Source organism: Diceros bicornis, chromosome 2 (genome assembly GCF_020826845.1).
Source record: "Diceros bicornis minor isolate mBicDic1 chromosome 2, mDicBic1.mat.cur, whole genome shotgun sequence".
NCBI lineage: Eukaryota > Metazoa > Chordata > Mammalia > Perissodactyla > Rhinocerotidae > Diceros > Diceros bicornis.
In genome coordinates this window covers 75,401,031-75,420,535 of record NC_080741.1, presented here as the reverse complement: position 1 = coordinate 75,420,535, position 19,505 = coordinate 75,401,031, and the positions used below count along the sequence as shown (strand labels likewise).

Here is a 19,505-nt window from a genome sequence, read left to right as displayed (position 1 = left end):
ACTACCATACGATCCAGCTATTCCACTGCTGGGTATTTATCCAAAGAACATGAAAACACGAATGCATCAAGATATATGCACCCTTACGTTCACAGTAGCCACTCTTATAGGCACAATAACCTAAGTACCTATCAAGGGACAAATGGATAAAGAAGATATTGTATATATACATACATTGTATGTATACAATGTATACATTATATACAATGTTGTATATATATACAATGGAAAACTACTCAGCCATAAAAAAAGATGAAATCTTGCCATTTGCAACAACATGGATGGACCTTGAGGGTATTATGCTAAGGGAAACAAGTCAGAGGGAGAAAGTCAAATACCGTATGATCTCACTCATAAATAGAAGATAAAAACAACAACAAACAAATAAACATATAGATATAGAGATTAGATTGGTAGTTACCAGAGGTGAAAAGGGGAGGGAGCAACATAAAAGGGGTGACTGGGCACATGTGTATGGTGATGGATGGTAATTAGTCTTTGGGTGGTGAACATGATGTAGTCTACACCTGAAATTTAGATAATTTTATAAACCAATGTTACCTCAATAAAAAAAAATAAAAGAGCACTGCAGGGAGAAAGCAATGCTTACCACAAATGCGAGAAGTTCTAAGGATGGGGATTTCAGGCATTGCAGTAGGATTTGGGGAGGGTCTTTTTGAACTAGAAGTGTGGAGAGAGAAAAACAGTCTCCACAGTACTCCTCAATTCATACCTAAAGATCCACCTACTCACAGCAATGACGTTGACTTTAACACATTAATACTTACTGAGATAATGAAAAAGAAAAGGGCCTTTTCCTCTGTAGAATTCTTCTCACACCAAATTTTTCCTGGTTGAAATATCTAAAAATAAGAATAAAACATCAACATTTTTCCAGAGATACTTTAACCAAGTTAGTCTTGGGCATTTGAGCAGAATTCTTTGCATTAGTCTTTTTGTTTCCTTGGTTTCATTTCCTTTCTCCTTCTAAACACCAGAAATGGAGCTGGAAAGCTACGAGAGTGAAAATGCTGATTGGGGTCTAGAAAGTTGCAGGAACGTAGAATTATAAGAAGCTGAAGTTTAATGTGAGCCCCAAGAAGAATTCCAATCTCTGCTGATACTTCGGGGTATCTGGTGAAATTATCCTGTAGACCCTCGTAGATCTGGGCTTAAATGTTCTGGGTAGATTTCTCTGGAACAGGACATTTATGACTAAACTTCAAAGGATACACATCTTTGCTTTCAAAACTACAAGTAGAAGAGGCCGGCCCACGTGCCTTTTTATAAATGGGAAGGAAGATCTAGTACTTTGTAAAAATTATGGCACTCTACTTATAGGTGGTATCCTTCTAGGTAATAATGCAAAGCTTCCTTCCCAAGTCAAAATGAAACTGTGTGAATAACTCCTTGAAAGGCTGTGCCTTTCATGATCAAGCTACAAACAGAGCAAGTCTGTTCTCCCAGCCTTGGTAATAGTATTTGAACACATCTGGTAATAAATTTGATATGTCTTTGATGAGTGAAATTAATTCCTTGTTAGTGACATTTCAGGTTAAATAAATACACAATTCTCTTCTTTCACCTCTTCACCTATTATCAAACAATCCCCATTTGACTGCATACCATTATGAGTTATTATTCTATAATCATTAATCCTGGATATTTACTTTACAATTAAAGTATTACCCTAACAATATTCTGATTGTGATTATATCTTGATGTTTTTTGTTGTCATATCAACAAGGGTAATTATAGATTTCATTAAACTTCAATGCAATGAGAACAACATAGGATAAGATGCAATTTTTTTATTCTGCTGAAAACATATTACTAGCAGTCTAAACACAAAAACATAAACTACTGTCTTTTGGAAAGCATGAATAACACAGAATCATTATTTTGTGAAACACAACTCTCAAGTTATTTTAATCAATTGGCATATTTTTTTCTTATTGCAAAATGATCCACATGCCACACACTTGGACGTAAAATTTCAGCTACTAAAAAAACATTTTTTCCACCCCATTTACTTTATATTTTGCTATCTTTTTACAACACTGGGCAGGTATTATGTGCAATATAGCTATTAGCTATTATTACTGTATTATTATCCCCTCTACTAGATAGAAATTTCATATTTTTTACTACTTTTTGATGTAAATTCTATTCATATTATTTTGGGGAGGCATTCTTTAGTGAAGACACATCAGAAAGGCAAAGTGTTAAAAAAATACAGCTTACCAACTTTTAAAATGAACAAAAATTCATAGACATCAACTAACTTCTGTAACAGGGCATAGCAGCTGATTATCCAGCCCACACTTTCTAATAATAATAATGGTAATAATAATGCCATCATAAATGTGCATGGTACCTTCACTGGTCAAAACTCTTTGACTAAAGTATCAGAACCAGAAATGGATAGATGTCAGGAACTGAGTCCTCTCTCCTTGTCACTCGTCTGCTTTATTTTTCTCTTGGAAGACTGACTTTTCTCTGCTTCTCCATCAATATACCAAAGAAAGCTACCTCTCAGCTCCTAAACTATAGCTACAGTTTTAGCTGTTTTTTGGTCTCAACTACTCATCAAGAGAATCTGATTGGCCTAGCTTGCATCAGGTGTGCATCCAGAGGTCAAAAGCATGGGCCAAGACTTAGGGGTTGTGTAATATAAACATGAATGCCAGTGAGCCCACCGCATGGGATGAGCAGTGTGGGGGCTGGCATGTTCTCAGAAGGGAAACAGTCAACAAGTTAAGCAGAAACCCCCAAAAGTATCAACTACCATGCTTTGTTCTCTTCGAAATGATTTCATTTACACAATTTTATTTGATGAGAGGGTTCAGGGCTTATACTAGGCCTATGTAATATCTAGTCGTGACAATTATTGTTGGAAAGCTAAGATGTTCCAAACTATTCTATTCATGCTGTCTTTAAAACCAACAAATATATAACTTTTGCTGACTTTAGACCTTTCATCACTGACTAGAAAGTATAACTCAGATTAACTATGCTAGTGAGCTTTGATACAAGAATGGATTATGAATACAAAATCATGCAGGACTTCATTAAAACACTGACAAAAACACATACGAAAAATATCTCAATTAAAGGTCATCTGTTAAAAAAATGAGAAGGTCATATAGTCATACCCCATAATTTAGCAAAATGTAATTGAACCTATAGAATGTTAGTTTTACTATATTGTATTATTTTCTTTTTCATTAATATTTTTCCTTATTATTGCTCAGATTAATTTCTCTCACGCCAGTGAAAAAGCCAAAAGAAATCTGAATCATCAACGTAATATTCAGGTCCAAGGCTTATTTATAGAAGTCAATTTGGGCAACTCATAAACATCCAGGGATACACTTTTTTTCACCATGTAGCTATTATGGCTTTCAGAAGAAATTTTGAAGATCTAGGCTCCTGTTCAGTGAAGAGCAGGTATTTAGAGAAAATAAGATAGGTTTTTAGACCTGGAAAAAACGGAAAACTAACTGCTTGGCACTCTGAAGATTGGTTATATCAGCCTGCAAACATCCTCTCATTATTTTAATCTCACACTATATAAAATATTTTTGGATCCTTTGCCAGCAAGATAAAAACAAATTAAACTGAAGGGCTGACATGAACTGAATATCTTATTCTGGAATAACTGCCACTGACAGCTTCAGAAAAAAAAAAATAGATCAGATCTTTCAAAACATTTTTCCAAAGGGCATACAATATTACCAAGAAAGGGTCAAAAAATCAAAACAGCATAGTAATCTACAAATACAGGAGCGTGGTTCTCCTCATTGCTCTTAAATTCTTTCTTCTTAACATTCTTACACTTCTTACTAATTTCTGGATGTATACAGTTATTCGTTTACTGGATTGGAAGCTCTCCTCAGGCACTATGTCTTCTTCATGAGTACATTCCCCAAACTGGTAAACGTAGCACTGTGCATGTAATCACTGTTCAAAAACTTTCTTACAATGAAAGCACAGCTGTTCTTTGGATATCTGCAAAATTTCTTCATTATTTACAATTCCTGAAAAATGAAAAGAACGTGATCTCCAGCCAATCTGAAATTACCCTTTCCTATACTCACCTTTCTCTTTATTCCTTTGCTCCTGCTGTTCTTTCTGCCTGGAACACCCTTTCCTAAACCCTATCCAGTCTTCAAGGCCTATGGCAAATAGCCCATTCTCCATGAAGCTTTGCCTAATCTCCCCGGCTAGAAGTCATCTTTCTCTCTGGTGAAGTTTCATAGCACTTCACCTGAACCTTCCTTACATCCCTTAATTATACTATAGCCCATTGTATTACAGGGGTGACTATCTCGTTTTTTAAGTAAGAGCAAGTGCACAGCCAACTCATAAAATATTTACTAGGTGACAACCGTAAAGCCTATGGCTCCTATGGGGTGTAAGGTTTCTAATTCAGGATGCTCCCACACCCTATGAATGGAGATCTCTTCTCCTTGCACTTGAGCCATCCTCTGGGAAGACAAAGAAGAATGCTCCAAAGCAACATTGTGACCTGCTATGTGACAGCTGCATGCACTATTCCCATAGAAGAATATCTGAAGCCTCTCTGCTGGCAGGCTGTGGCTCCTATCCTATGACCTTCAAAGTGAACCTAAAGCCAAGCGTGGCCTATGAGAGTCCTATGAGTCTGAACGTTTAGTTGAATCTAAAACGACCCTTAGTGGGTCATTTCAATAAGGTTTCAAGAAACTTATTTTGGAAATTAAATGAACTAGTGCATGTAAAGTTCTTAAATGGTGTCTGGCACATAATAACAACTCGAGGAATGTTAGCAATTGTTGCCCATGGTGAGAAACTGGCCAAGTAGAACCATGAACGTAGGCATGTCTGATTCCAGATCCTAAGCCCCATTATTCTTTGGTACTTTTCTACATAGAATCAACTTTCTATCTTCCCATCTAAACCTGCTCTCAAAAATGGGTTTTTATATTAGACATGTGTACTTCAGTGCAAAACTAAGTGACTTTATTACCTGCTTATGGCTACACATTATAAGCCTGATCTGAATGTCTATTCCCAAACCTATTTGCTACAGACTGAATGTTTATGTCCCTCTAAAGTTCATATATTGAAGCCCTAATGTGATGATATTTGCAAGTAGGGCCTTTGGGAGGTAATTAGGTCATGAGGGTGGAGCCCCTAGGGTGGGATTATTATCCTTATAAGAAAAGGAAGAGAGCTAGCCCCTTCTGTTTCCCCCAAGTAAGGCTACAATGAGAAGACAGCCATCTGCGAACCAGGAAGAGGGCCTTCACCAAGATCCCGACTACACTGGCACCCTGATCTCTGACTTCCAGCCTCCAGAACTGTGAGAAATAAACATTTGTTCTTTAAGTCACTGTGCCTATGGTATTCTGTTATAGCAACCTAAACTAGGACACTATTAATGCCAGGTATAACTTACAATATTTATCTGAGGAAATGATGATGAACTATCAGTGTGGAGAGTTTCTCTCCTTTAGGAAAACTTAAGTGAAGCACTCCAGAAAGACTTGAAAAATAGTCAAGTCATTAAAAAATGTTTTGCCACTGAAGTGGGTGTAAGAAAAGTATACAAGACTGGGTGAAAAAAACTTATCATGAACTCAGATTGCTTCATTATTTTCTAGTTCCTGCCCTACTTTGAAGACACCCAAACTGGAACTCAGAGTAAGCATGACATGGAATTCTAATCAGTAGATCCATATACAAAAAAAAAAAAAAAAAAAAAAAAACCACCTTGGCTCTATATCAAAAGACTTGCAAATAAATGTACCAAGATTATTTAAGCTAAAACAAAATGTTCCTCTCTGTCTCTTCCCATGTGTATATAATTTTTATGACTTCAATAGGAAGGCTTTGCCTGTGAGTATACTAAAAAGTTGCAGGGACAATAAGAAATGGCTTATCTAGTAAAATGGGAGCACAAAGAAAAGGGTAACCAATGCTACAGATACAGGGCCAGGAAGGATGCAGAGAATGGGACACTTGAGCTGAGTCTACAGACAGTATGGGGAAAACACACTGGAGACACAGGTACAATGTGAACAAAGGCAGAGGCCCAAGTAGCACAGCTTGTTGAGAAAAATGTAAATACAACAAGAGGTGCAAAACAGAGACCAAATAAATAGGGTCTGGATCTTTAATGGCCTCATAAGCCAGGACTGAGAAGGTGGACTTTGAGAGAAACAGGGAGCAAACACAGGATTTTAAACAGTGCAATATAATAATTGGATGTGCACCCTCAAAACATCACTGTTGAAGCAGCAGTAAGGGTGATTTGGGAGTATGGAGAACGTTAGACTTGAAAAAAATTGCTGCAAGAGTCCAAGCAAGGAAAGACAGCCTGAGACTAAGTAAGAAGAAATGAAAAGGAAAAACACTATGAAAGAATCAACAAGATTTGACCAGGAAGTTCTTAGCTATGGAGGTCTAAGCAGAGGAAGGAACACAGGGAAATGCTTTGGTTTGTTGCTTTGGTAACTCTGGAGATCATGGATAAATTATTCTCCCAGTTCATTTTAAAAGAGAAAAGGAAGATTTGCAGAAGAATAAGTCAACTCAGGTCATTTTGAGCTTGAGGCTCATATAAGGCAGAAAATAGAAATGTCCAACAATTCGTTGGATATCCATAACCGGAGCTAAGTGGATATCCAAATCGGATATCCATAACTTCTGGGCTGAAGACTGACGACCTACTACTTTATAACAGCATCTGAAGCCACGGGAGCAGATGCTATTACTGAGGAAGCCCAGAGAATGTGAGAAAAGGGCCCGGAGCAGAAACCCGAGTGACATCCACCCTCATTTCAGAGAGTCAGGCAGAAGGACAAAAGGATACTAAGAAGCATATTTTGCAAGAGAGAAGCGCATCCAGGGCAGGCGCCCGCAGAAGCTGCGAGGAGAGAAGGTTTCAAGTAGAAGCAGCAGGACAATTGGGTCAGAGAGCCTTGGTAAGGTTGAAAATATTCCACTGGATTCAGCAATTTCGAGGTTATCAGAATCCTTTGCCGGAGCAGGGTTTGTTTTTCGAGGGAAGGGGAAGCCGATAAGGAACAGATACCTCAATCACGGAGCGGGTGTAGACAACACGCATTCCTTGCGGCGACCTATAAGGCTATTGGGCCGCCTGACCGCAAACCCTATCAAACGTCATCCAACTTCCACGCAAGTTTCAGATCTTTAGAAACCGGTGTGCATTTCCCCCTCAGCTTAGAGCGCGCCCTTCCCGCACTCCAGCAAACTTCTAAGCCCTCAGACGCCTGGACAAATAACCCGGCCTCCAAAGCCCTCCCTGAGGGTCACAGGAAAAATTAAAGCACTTCATTTTGTGTTCCCAAAGCTTTGTCCGTACCTTACAAGGTTTTGCATTATTTGTTGTGTATCTGGCTCCAACAAATAGGGAGCCACACCAAAAACTCAAGGAAAGCTGAGGGTCAACGGAGAAGACGCCCTCACAGCCACTCATGAAAAGAGAGAAAACAACTACGACTCCCATGAGGCGGCGGGGCCGCGGGATCCACGACTCCCGGCATCCTCTGCGAGGCTTAAGATCGCCTAGGTGGTAGGCGCATCGTGACTGGGCGCAATGTCCGCTAAAGCCGTGGGCAAGTGGCCTTGCGTGATGGCAGCGTCTGAGGAGAAGGCTGAGGCCCCGACCCAGCAGCTGGATGTCGCGCGCGGCCTGGAGAACTTGCCTGTGAGCGCGTGGCCCCCGGGGGAGGGGCCAGAGCCCTTCCAGGTAGGGGGCGGGGCTCGGCCGCGGAGAATACTGCGCGCGGCCCCCGAGGGCGGGGCCGGCACCCTCTGTATCGGGCGGCGGTAGACGGTCACGAGCGCTGCGCGCGCAACCCCCGGGGCGGGGCTGGCGCTCTTCCAAGTAAGGTGCCGGGGTAGGTGCCCGCGAGGGTTGGGTGTGCAGCTACCCCAGGTTCTCGTACTTCTGTGGAAGACTCTCATACTGCGGGTTGTCTCCAAAATTCGCCATCTTTTTACTTACGCTGTCGCACAGCTATTTGCGCGCCGAGAATAGCTCTTAAATGCACAGGTTTCGGTCTTTTTCTATTAATCCTCCGTAATGACCTTAACAAGAGTATTTCTCTTTTCTGCCCATAGAATGGCAGTTCCCTGAAGGGCAAAACTACAGGTGTCGTGAGGTCCCGTGCAAAGAGCCCTGAGAACCTGTCTTTTTGTCCATTTTCTGATCCCATAGTTCATGGAGGGATTTCTGGCAAATCACTAGGCTCTCCGGTCTTAGGTGACTCATATGTAAAATAAGGCATGAGGCCTACTAACGGATCTTGGCTCCTAGAGACAGACTTAGTTGAGGTTTCCCTCATGCTGCGAATGAGCTCTTGGGCAATATAAACTAGCCTCAGCTAAGCCTTAAAGTTCTCCCAAGTGCAATTAAAATAATAGTACTTGTCTCCTGATTGGTTTGAGAATTACAAGTAAAATACAGTTCCTGGTTTGCTGAAAGAACTCAATAAAGTTCATTACTGTTAATACCTCAAAGCCCTTCCTGCTCTAAGTTTCTCACTCCTCTGACCTTGGCCTGCATGTTGCCTAAGGAATAAGGACTAAGGAAAAAAAAGCCCAAAAATCAAGGATGTTGGAATGGAAAGAGCACTGGACCTGGAGGTAGGAGAGCTAGGTTCAGGACTTAGCCATCTTAGCTATGTCTCAGAGCCTGTTTCTTCATCTGCAAAATGAAAATAAAAATTTATAGCCCTTTTCACATCCGTTATCAGTATTGAGCCTTGTCTGTCCTTCCTAGGTTTGTTGTGAGGATCAGATGAGATAATAGATTCAATAGCAATTTTCAAAGAGTAGAGCAGGATATTAATGTCAGAAATGGTTGTTATTCCTCAAACTTCCATAGGCAGTTTATGGTTAATAATATGGTTGGCTAGCACCAAATTAAACACTGATCCCTAAAAGTTTATTCAAGACCAAACGTTGCTGAATGTCAAAAACAACTGATATATGTTTTCTTTATTCAACAAATAATTGAGTGCCTGTAATGTGCTGGGCACCATGTTAAGCTAGGCATAGAAGATAAAATGGTGACAACATGCAATTCCTGCCCTTGAGTTTATAAGAGCATATAGAAAGCACTTGGTTGCTATAAAAAGCAGGGGAAGGAAGCCTTGTGGATTGATCCTTATACCTGGAGTTGATGGGCATAAAGGAAAATCAGGAGTCTAAGACTCGGTCCCACAGTGTTCTAGCTGCCTGGCTATATGCACACCTCTGGGTAGAGTTAGAGTTTCAGAAAGAAGACAAGATTCCTTCCTCAAGGAGCTTATAGTCTTACTAAGAAGATAAAACATGCTCGAAACATTTAAATGACAAGCCTAAAAGTGCCTTCAACTAGTGTGCTTCCATATCTTCATGAAGCACAAAACCGGTCTTATAAAAGGTCAAAACAGCTTGCTTGCCCCAAACCTTGCCTTCACAGGAAAATGCACAGGTAAGAATTCAGGCATGGTAAAACTCAAGGTAAAAATAACTTTGTGTCTAGTTTGCTTTGGGGTACTGTGTGAAAAGGCAAGAAGAACATTCAAATGTTCAGATTGGAAACAAGCATATCGTAATGCCATCAGTGTTGAAAGCCAAGTAGAAAATAAACTAATTGATTTTGAGCTAAGATGGATCTAACTATTTTTCAGGTCAGTGAAACCAGCTTCAGACATCCTTTTTAAGATTTCAACTTGGCCTTGACAAGAATTATCTGGCTCACAGTCTCCTAATGGCTGCTTGGAGCAAAAACAAACTCACGGGGCTAGAGGCCAAGTACAAATATTCTTGTAGCTGGTGTTTCAAAATAACTAAAAAAGGAATGAAGATTTTCACAGCACTTCCTTGAAATTCAGAATCAAGGCCTAGGTTTTAAGCCCAGAATATTATGCAGTGTCATACTTTAGTTTCTGGGGCTTCAATACAGAGTGTGACTCCCAAAAGTCATACTACTAATCAGAAGTTATCAAGAGCTGCAATCAGTCAATCAAAAGATAGTTCCTGAGTGCCCGCTCTGTGCCTAGAACTCTGGATAGGAACCCCACCCCTACCACCATACCACACCCAGACCTCATGATCATGCCTTTCCTTGAGACATATATTTGTTAGAAAGACAAGACCTACACATTTAGTATAACTAGAGAGTCCTACAGTCTATGCCATTTAGATCCCAAAGTTCATGCTATTAAAATAAGTGCAGGTCTAGTTCAGAGAAGGGAGAAATTGTGGATGAGAATAGCCAAGGAGGTATATTTGCTCTTCAACATGCTGTCTCCTGTTTCCATTTTGGCTTCTTGGGTAAATAGGAAGCCAAATTTTTTTTATAAAAAAAATTGTCTCAATTTTTCTGTCAAACTTTTCACTGTTTTATAGTTGCTAACCGAAAGTTTAGCAAGTCACTTGCCCTAAGTCACAATGCTAGTAAGAGCCTGGCTCTGTATGTGTCTTGTTTAGAACATTCCATATTCTACATTCAGAAGTTCTCCAGCGCTTGTCCGGTATTCCAGGCCACAGTCAGTTTTCCTGTATGGCCTCCTGTACCCTGCTCCAGTCCCACCTCCCACTTGGAGACCTTATTGCTCATTGGCCATTTATACCTTTGACTAAATTTTAGCCATTTCCTGGCACCATTCTCAGCTTCCACTCTGGGTATATCAGTCAAGACTTGTTTGTTTGCAAGAAACATAAATACATCACAAACTGACTCAAGCAAAAAAGGGAACAAATTGCCTCACATAACACCAAAGTCCCAGAGTGGTAACTATAGGAATGTCTGGATCCAAGAACTCTAATGGTGTCATCAGATATTTCTTTCTACCACCTACATCTGTGGTAGGTGTAGCACCCCCCCCCCCCCGCTCCCCTTTCCTGTGGTTGGCTACATACTCAATAGGTCTGAGGTGTGTGGCAGAATTTGGGAATGCCCGGTGAACTCTAGAGTTTAGCAGCCCCAGTGGAAAGAGAATGCCTCTTCCCTAATTGTTTCAGCTGAAGTTCCAGAATAATATTTCGTTGATCTGGCTTAGGTCACTGTCCAACCTGTACCCCTATCCAAACCACTGAGACAAGAGTGGGAAGAGTTCCCCTGTGATGAGTTGCGGGTGCTTTTATCAGAAGAAAAGGAATGGATGCTGTGCAAGTGAAAACATATGTCCTTTATGGTCGCATCCCCCAAGCTTTGATCTCTTGTTGGGTTAGAGTAGGTACAAAAATCCTCAGGGTAACTCCCTTTTGGGATCAGTTTGGTCCTGGGCTTTGTACCTGGAAGTAGGTTAGAGACTATGGAAAGAGTGTTACAAATTGGGAGCATTTACACTCAGGTCAACTGACTCCCAATTTGTAACAAGCTTTCCATTAGCTTTCAAGGATACTTAAAGTTTAACAGTTTGCATCGCATATCAATATTTGAATAGAATGTCAGGTCAATGACAGATTATTTCTGAGAAGAATAAATAATTTTTCAGTATGTAGTTAAATATCTGAAAAGATGGATAATTACATAATCGTACGTTAAATTAGACCATGGTTTTTAAAAGATTATTCTTTAGTATAGCCATTTTTCTAAGTCAAGTAAAATATCTTTCTGGAATGGTATTTTACTAACCTTATATGGAGGAGAAAAATGAAAACATATAGACATAAAATGATTTGTGATGATTATTGGTATCAGGGTCAATGATTACACCCATGAAGGGGAAAAAAAAATATTCTCTTTAAACAGAAAATTTTATCCAGACATCTCTATTATCCTTTGGAAGGTGTCTGCAGCTCATTTGGAATTAGCTACCATTTGCAATCAAAGTCTCTAGAGGATCTTAGATTGTACATCAAGTTTAAATTACAGAATTAAAATATGTATATATATATCTCACTAGGTTCTCCAAAATCTTTTTTAAATGTATAAGTAAAAGTAAGCAAATAGAAGTATTTTTCCAAACCTATCCACATGCAAATAAGTTCCACAAGGTTAGAAAACTGCAGTTGTCAGACTTGATTTTAAAAGGAGTTATCTGTGTCAAAAAATCACTTTCGAGTTTAGTGATTTCTATAGTACATTAAAAATATGTGTGCCTTTAAGAACAAATTTAAGAGACAAATTTAAGAACAATTTAAAAGAATTCTTCATGAAAAGTTTAACAAAGAGATAGTAAAATCTTCATTTTACAAGCACTTCTTAAAATGTCTCGATAACCATTTACATTTCAGCGATGACTTAAGAGCTGGAGACAGATTCTGTACGAGACAACAGTCATTGAATTTGACTGATAGGGCATCTTTTTCTAAGCCCTCCTTTATCCCTTTAGGACATCTCTGCTAAGCTAAAGCTGGAAGAAATGACACAAACAAGAGAAGCTATTTCTGCTTTCCACCCCCAAATCACTTTTTAAGCAGTGTTGGCCTTCCCTCGCAGGTACTCCCACTCATCATCATCCTCAACTTTCACAAGAAGATGTCAGTCCTTCCCTCCAGCTCAGTGTTTTTTCAAGTATGGGGTTTTGCACCTAACTGCATAGCTCCACCGAGGCCTCCACAGGGAGTTTAACTACATGCTGTTCAATACCTTTCTAAAGCTTGGCCAGGAGACACAACATTAATGGAAGATTGGCTGAAAGATATGAGGTTGGAACATTCCTCTAGATACTCTAAAATCTGTCCCTGAATTAAAGACTGTGCAACTGGTCCCTCAGAACTGCTTTTGCTGACTGTGCTGTGGCAGCGTGCCAACAGCCATTATTGGGTGAGAGATGAACGAAATGAAAAACAGCCCATGAAACTGCTTCCTGGAAAAGAATGGTGTAGGATGGACACATTGGTGAAATTTCTCTCCAGTCTCCATATTGGAAAAAGTGAACGCTTCTGAACAGTGAGATTGTTCCTTATGGACAGTGCAAACCATGCATCTAATTGTATTTCCCTCTTTGAAGTGTTTGCTCTCAGGCAGAGCCAAATGTCCACTCTACTTCTACTACTAAGTTTGCTCGATTAGCTTGCTCTCATTTTCCCCTTTGCCTTGCTTTTCTTACCGTTGTTCATTTATCTTACTGCTTTGTAAGCCTCATTAAATCCTTTTTGGAACAAAGCAAGTATGAATAAATGAATTAGATTCCATATAAGCAAGAATTATTCTGAGCCAGCCCTGATGGCCTAGTGGTTCAAGTTCAGCGCTCTCACCGCTTCGGCGGCCCGGATTCGTTTCCCAGTCGCAGAACCACACCACCTGTCTGTCAGTTGCCATGCTGTGGTGGTGGCTCACATAGAAGAACTAGAAAGACTTACAACCAGGATATACCACCATGCAAATATACCACCATGCACTAGGGCTTTGGGGAGTAAAAAAAAACGAGGAAAATTGGCAAAGATGTTAGCTCAGGGCGAATCTTTCCCTGCAAAGAAAAAAAGAATTATTCTACACATAAGAAAATATGCTGGGCTCATGAGAGACACTATAATCTTCAGCGTTTGAAAATAAGCTTCATTATGCCCATAAGGAAATAACCAGAGGTCAGGCTTCACACAGAGATTTTAGACTTAGGACTTTTTTTCCTGTAACATTTTATAAATGTAACATTTTGAAAATACAGGTACATTTAAAAGACTGAGAAACTTTTTCATATTATCTCTTTCTCATTTAATAGGAACAGGATTTCTTACATGTATACAATATATCTACAATAAATTTAAGTATCTATTAATATATATGTAACAAATACATTTTTTGGAATTCTGTCTGTAATTTTTTGGCCAAATGCCTGTTTTTGACATTGTGAAGACTCAAATAGAACTATAAGGTAATAGTATTTTTTTAAAACATGAGAGACTATTTAAGAATTTAAATAATCTTCACATAAAAAATTCTTTAAAAAAATAAATAGAAGACTCTCTTACAAAGGCCATTTTTCATTGATTTATCATTTATGACTTTCTTATCCCCAAAAAGGATCTGAGGTAACTCACAATAAAACTATGTACATATTATCAGATAAATGTAAAGGAGATCAAAAGCCAAGGAGAGAACACTTAACTGCATTCAGAAACTAAATTCAGCACTGATTTTCCTCACATCCAAAGCTAAGAGGGAAATGAAATGGTTACATAGCTTTCAATTTCTAAGAGAAAAAAAATACATATTTTCCTATTGTTATCCTTATATCTAAAATGAAACCACAGAATTTTAAATCTAAAAATTAATTTTATTTTTTAAATTGGAGAGATATATTTTCAGACAATATTTTAATATGTTTGTCAGGTTTGTTCTATTTTTATGTATGTTGGAATTAGGAAGTGTCTCAGCCAAAAGCTGCTTGAAATGTATATGAGATACGTGACATGTCATGCTGACTTACATTATTTCTACTTTTTGCAGTATACTCCTGATCATGTAGCTGGACCCGGAACAGACATTGATCCCACTCAAATAACCTTTCCTGGATGCAGTTGTCTCGAAACTCCCTGCCTCCCTGGTTCTTGCTCCTGTCTCCGTCACGAGGAGAACTATGATGGTAATTCATGCTTCAGACACATAGGGTCCGAAGCCAAGTGTGCCGAGCCAGTGTTTGAATGCAGTGTCCTGTGCCAGTGCAGTGACCAGTGCAGGAACAGAGTAGTCCAGCAGGGTCTGCAGTTCCACCTCCAGGTGTTCAAGACGGATAAAAAAGGCTGGGGACTTCGTACCTTGGAATTTATACCGAAAGGACGGTTTGTCTGTGAATATGCTGGCGAGGTTTTAGGATTCTCTGAAGTACAGAGAAGAATTCAATTACAAACTGTACACGATTCAAATTACATTATAGCCGTCAGGGAACATGTTTATAATGGGCAGGTAATAGAAACATTTGTTGATCCTGCCCATATAGGAAATATTGGAAGATTCCTTAATCATTCTTGTGAGCCAAACCTGTTGATGATTCCTGTCCGAATTGACTCAATGGTACCAAAGTTGGCACTGTTTGCAGCCAAAGACATTTTGCCAGAAGAAGAACTCTCATATGATTATTCAGGAAGATTTCTTAATCTAATGGACAGTGAAGACAAAGAAAGGCTAGATAATGGGAAACTAAGAAAACCTTGTTATTGTGGTGCCAAATCATGTGCTGCTTTCCTGCCTTATGACAGTTCACTGTACCGTCGCTCAGAAAAACCAGACATCAGTTAGGAAAGGAAAAGTATAGGAGAAACACGTCCGGCCTCTCTCAGTGGCTGAGAATGAGAGGGAACTGAGCATGTTTGGCTCAGCCCTTCTGGGTTCCCCTCTTACAAGCAGCTTATCCCCGAGGTACATCTCTGGTAAGCAGCTTGCCCTGCACTATAGGGGAGGCCGGTGGTTGTCTAGCTCTGCCTCTGCCGGGCTGCATAAGTTTAACTCAGGAATGTGGCAAAGACTACAAGTTGTCCAGTAATACGTTTTCTCCCATTCGATATTAGAATTCCCAGTTTTTAACTGGGTACATGACTACCCAGCTAAAAACTGGGCACTTTTCCTGGTTAGATGTGGCTAAGTGACTATGTTCTAGCTAATGGGATATAAGCACAAATGGTGTGTCCTTAAATTGAGACATTCCTCCCTTATCCTCCTCTTTCTTCCTATTGGCTAGAATGTATACGTGATGGCTGGAGCTGGAGCATCCATCCTAGACCCCGAGATGACTTTGGAAAAAGAAACCACACATAGCAAATCAACAAAATTGAAAGGCATCTGAGAACTGTATACTGTGGAACCCTCTACCAGTCCTGATCTGATACCTCTAGACTTTTAGGTGAAAAATAGTCTCTCCCTCATTTATGCCTCTGTTATTTTGAGTTTTCTAGCACTAGCATTGAACCTAATCATAATGATCCAAGGAAACCCTTGTGGCTGCACACCTAAGCCCTGCTTTCCAATCAGTTTTATCAGTAATAAAGCTGATATTTTGATTTCTATCTGTCTGACTCCTGTATCTTATTTCTCATTTGTTTCTAAACACAAATCAAGGAAAAGAGCATGATTATCACCTGCTAAAACCCTAATAATTGCCACCAATAGTGAAAAATATAACTATGAGAATGACTTCCATGTATATAACCAAAAGTCATAGAAGGAAACAAATTGTAAAGTTTTCACTGTATGCTTGCCTGTACTCCGAAGCTTGTGAAGTTATGCTTCAAAACCTCAAACAGCCTCACTTAAACATGAAAATAACCCTGTCAACAGCATAGAAGGGGATGGGAGTTTTATAATTCCATTTAAATTTCTGGAGAGGCAAACATCTCTAACTTCCTTCCTTAAAACAAGGATGTTGCAAAAACAAAGTTGCTACGAGGTTTATTAGACTTTTTGAAAGCTAAAATAATTATTGGGGCCCTATAATTTCTTTCTAGTACATTTAAACCCTACCACCAGAAGAACCTGCACTTTAAAAGTTATAAGGAACCATATTATATATAACACTCTACTCCTGTATAATATCATAAGGAGGATAGTTGTTTACTTTGAGTGAAATGTATGGTATGTGAATTAGACGTCAATAAGGCTGTTAAAATAATAAGTATGCTAGGGTTTGTATGTTCATATAACATTATCTGGAATGGTTCCATCTGAATAGAAGATAGTAGAGTGCTCATAAAATGCCCCAAACCACAAATGTGCAATGTCTAAAACAGAACAAATTTTTCTTCCAAACTGATCATTTCTCCCTCCCAAACTTCCCCTGTAACAGATTCCTCTGAAGCAGTCCTGCTTTTTGTAAGGTAGCTTGTATCCTTCATTTCAAGATGGTCTTTCTCCTCCTCACAAGCTCTTCTAAGAACTGAGCTACTTCAGAAGCAATAGGGAAATGGTCAGCAGGAAAATGATTGGCTCATTGTTTGATTCTACAGATACACTTTCCCTCTTCCTTCGGCCCTTTCTCTATTGAATATCACTGTCTGTGAATCAGAGATACAGAGGACAATCTCCTTAGGAGGCATGGACATGAGCAGCATCCTCCATCTTCGTGCCTCTGCCAGAGACAAAACTCACTGAATACAGACTCTTGGAATGTTTTGTACAAATGCACAATTTTATTCTTAAATAGCACGTAGTCTTGGAAATCAGATTCCTAAGGTCAAAGTTTGACTCTATTCCAAGTCTTTTCTAGCCACTGAGTTAACTGCATTTACTTTATTGCCATGTTCTTAAGAATGTTGACACTTCTACTTTTGAGACCAAACATTAAAAGATATACTTCTGCTTGACTATTATCCTAATATAAAAAATATATAAATTTTTTACAATTATAAATTTCAATAAAATTAGCTTAAATTCCATTTAAAAGAAGGCCTGTATCTTCATGCAATTAAGACATTCATAAAAATTGGCTTTGAAGTCAATTTCCACTGACTTCGTTAAGAATGTGAAAATGTGTACCTTGGAAACTGTTTTGGCCCAAGAATAATAAAGATCACACTTGGAGAACAAACTTTTTCAAATCCCCTTTAAAAAATGAATTTTTTAAAAAATTTCAAATTAATATTCACAAAATATCAGTGGCTGATAGATTTTGTTCTTGACTAAATGGAAAACTTTGCCTTAATTGAAATGAATATTCAGAGATTATTTCTTTCTCCCTCTTGTTTTCAATATTAAGCCCCAATACTGGCTATCCCTGAAGCATAAGGCAGGAGTGGATTTAGCACATCCACAGTCTCAACTTGCATAGAACAGAGGATTTTATCTTAAACTCAGGAAAGTCCCATTAAAAAAAGGGAGAAAAAAATCCCCCCAAATTGTTTTCATTCCCTTGAGTGTTCAAATAGTGTTTTCTTCGTGTAACATATTCCTAATTATAGCTCTGCCACTCTCCAGTGTGTTAGTGTTGAGCAAGTTACTCAGCCCCTCTGACTCTGCATTCCCTTTTCTGGATATAGCATTACTAGGAGGATCAAAGGAGTTAACACTTGTAAAGGGTTTAGAACAATGACTCAACAATTAAAAGTGTTGACAAGGATGTGGAGAAATTGGAACCTTCACATATTACTAGTGGAGTTGTAAAATTGCACAACTACTTTGTAAAGCCATTTGGTTCCTTAAAATGTTAAACATGGAGTAACCACATGTCCCAGTAACTCCGTTCCTAGGTATAGACCCAAGAGAAAGGAAAACATGTCCACACAAAGACTTGCATGCAAATATTCATAGTGGCTTTATTCATAATAACCAAAAAGTAGACACAACCCAAATGTCCAACAACTGATGAATGAATAACAAAACGTGGTATCTATACCGTGGAATATTATTCAGCCATAAAAAGGAATGAAGGGAAAAAAAAACATAGCCACATGCCAAAACATGGATAAACGTTGAAATTATGCTAAATGAAAGAAGCCACACACAAACTTCCACATATTGCATGATCCTATTTATATGAAATATCCAGAATAGGCAATTCCATAGAGACATGAAGTAGATTAATGGTTGCCAGGGTGGTGGAGAGGAGGTATAGGAAATGATTGCTAACAGGTACAGGGTTTCTTTTTAGGGTGAAGGGATGAGTTTTATGTTATGTGAATTATATCTCCATAAAGCCATTAGAGGAAAAAGATGATGTGTGCCTCTCACTTGGAAACTGGTAACCTGCAACTCTGAACATTGCTCTCAGGAATAACACTCTTCAGGTCCCAGAGAAATGCTTCCCTACTTGCTTTATGCCCTCAATAGAAAACACGACCATGCCTAATGCTGTGATTGTTTGTAGCCATTACCATTATCAGAGATGGATACTGCTTCAGAGAGCAGGGAGATTTTGAACATCAGAAGTTGTTAGTTTGATAAAAATATAGATGAATTAATTAACTTGTCAGAGATAGCATGAATGCAAGTCTTGCATAACAAAGTGTAGTTTCCTTGTAGTGTTATGTCAATTTTCTTCTCTTTCTGTTCCAGTTTGTGGTTCCAGAGGTACTCACGAATTAGCACAGTATTTATTACAGTTGCGCATGGAGACAGAAATATTTTGCAATATTAAACAATTCATATTCCTTTTAAATTTGTAGATGTGTGGGTCTAGAAGCTTGATATTGGTTCTTCACATTACTTGGTTCTTCTCATTACATTTAAGAGATAATTAAAATGGCAATATAAGTGATAGTAGTTTATGTGATGAAATTAATATATTTTTCTGCAATAATGTTAATTCATTAAATGTGATCTCATTACAACATTTGAACATGATAAGTAAATTTCATGTTTTATTTTCAACTCTGTCTCAGCAGAGTAAAGTTTTCTCAAATTGAAATTAATAAAAAACTACCAAACAGTCAGCTACACCAACTGAAGAAAGATGGTCTCATTTGGTTTCACTGTTAACAGAACACCAACTATGTGAAAATCCCGTTTATAACAACACCATTTATGATTTTACTGAAAGGAGACAAGAAAAATAGATTTTTTTGGAATACATATGTAATAATTTATGAATTAGGTCATTATTTTATTATCCATCCAAACATTGACA

General features: G+C 38.7%; 1 protein-coding gene across 1 annotated transcript; it reads left to right on the top strand.

The window, feature by feature from the left end:
- Window positions 1-7,553: 7,553 nt before the first annotated feature.
- LOC131418883 (histone-lysine N-methyltransferase SETMAR) lies at window positions 7,554-16,243 on the top strand. The gene is made up of 2 exons (XM_058563467.1): window positions 7,554-7,759; window positions 14,402-16,243. Exons 1-2 carry the CDS (start codon window positions 7,607-7,609, stop codon window positions 15,188-15,190), a joined length of 942 nt encoding a protein of 313 aa, XP_058419450.1. The 5' UTR covers window positions 7,554-7,606; the 3' UTR covers window positions 15,191-16,243.
- The last annotated feature ends 3,262 nt before the right edge of the window (window positions 16,244-19,505 follow it).

Excerpts from the sequence above, each read along its gene's own strand:
- LOC131418883 (XM_058563467.1), top strand. The coding sequence starts at position 7,607 with ATGTCCGCTAAAGCCGTGGGCAAGTGGCCTTGCGTGATGGCAGCGTCT. Across the intron at positions 7,760-14,401 it reads AGGGGCCAGAGCCCTTCCAG|TATACTCCTGATCATGTAGC; the intron begins GTAGGGGGCGGG and ends TACTTTTTGCAG.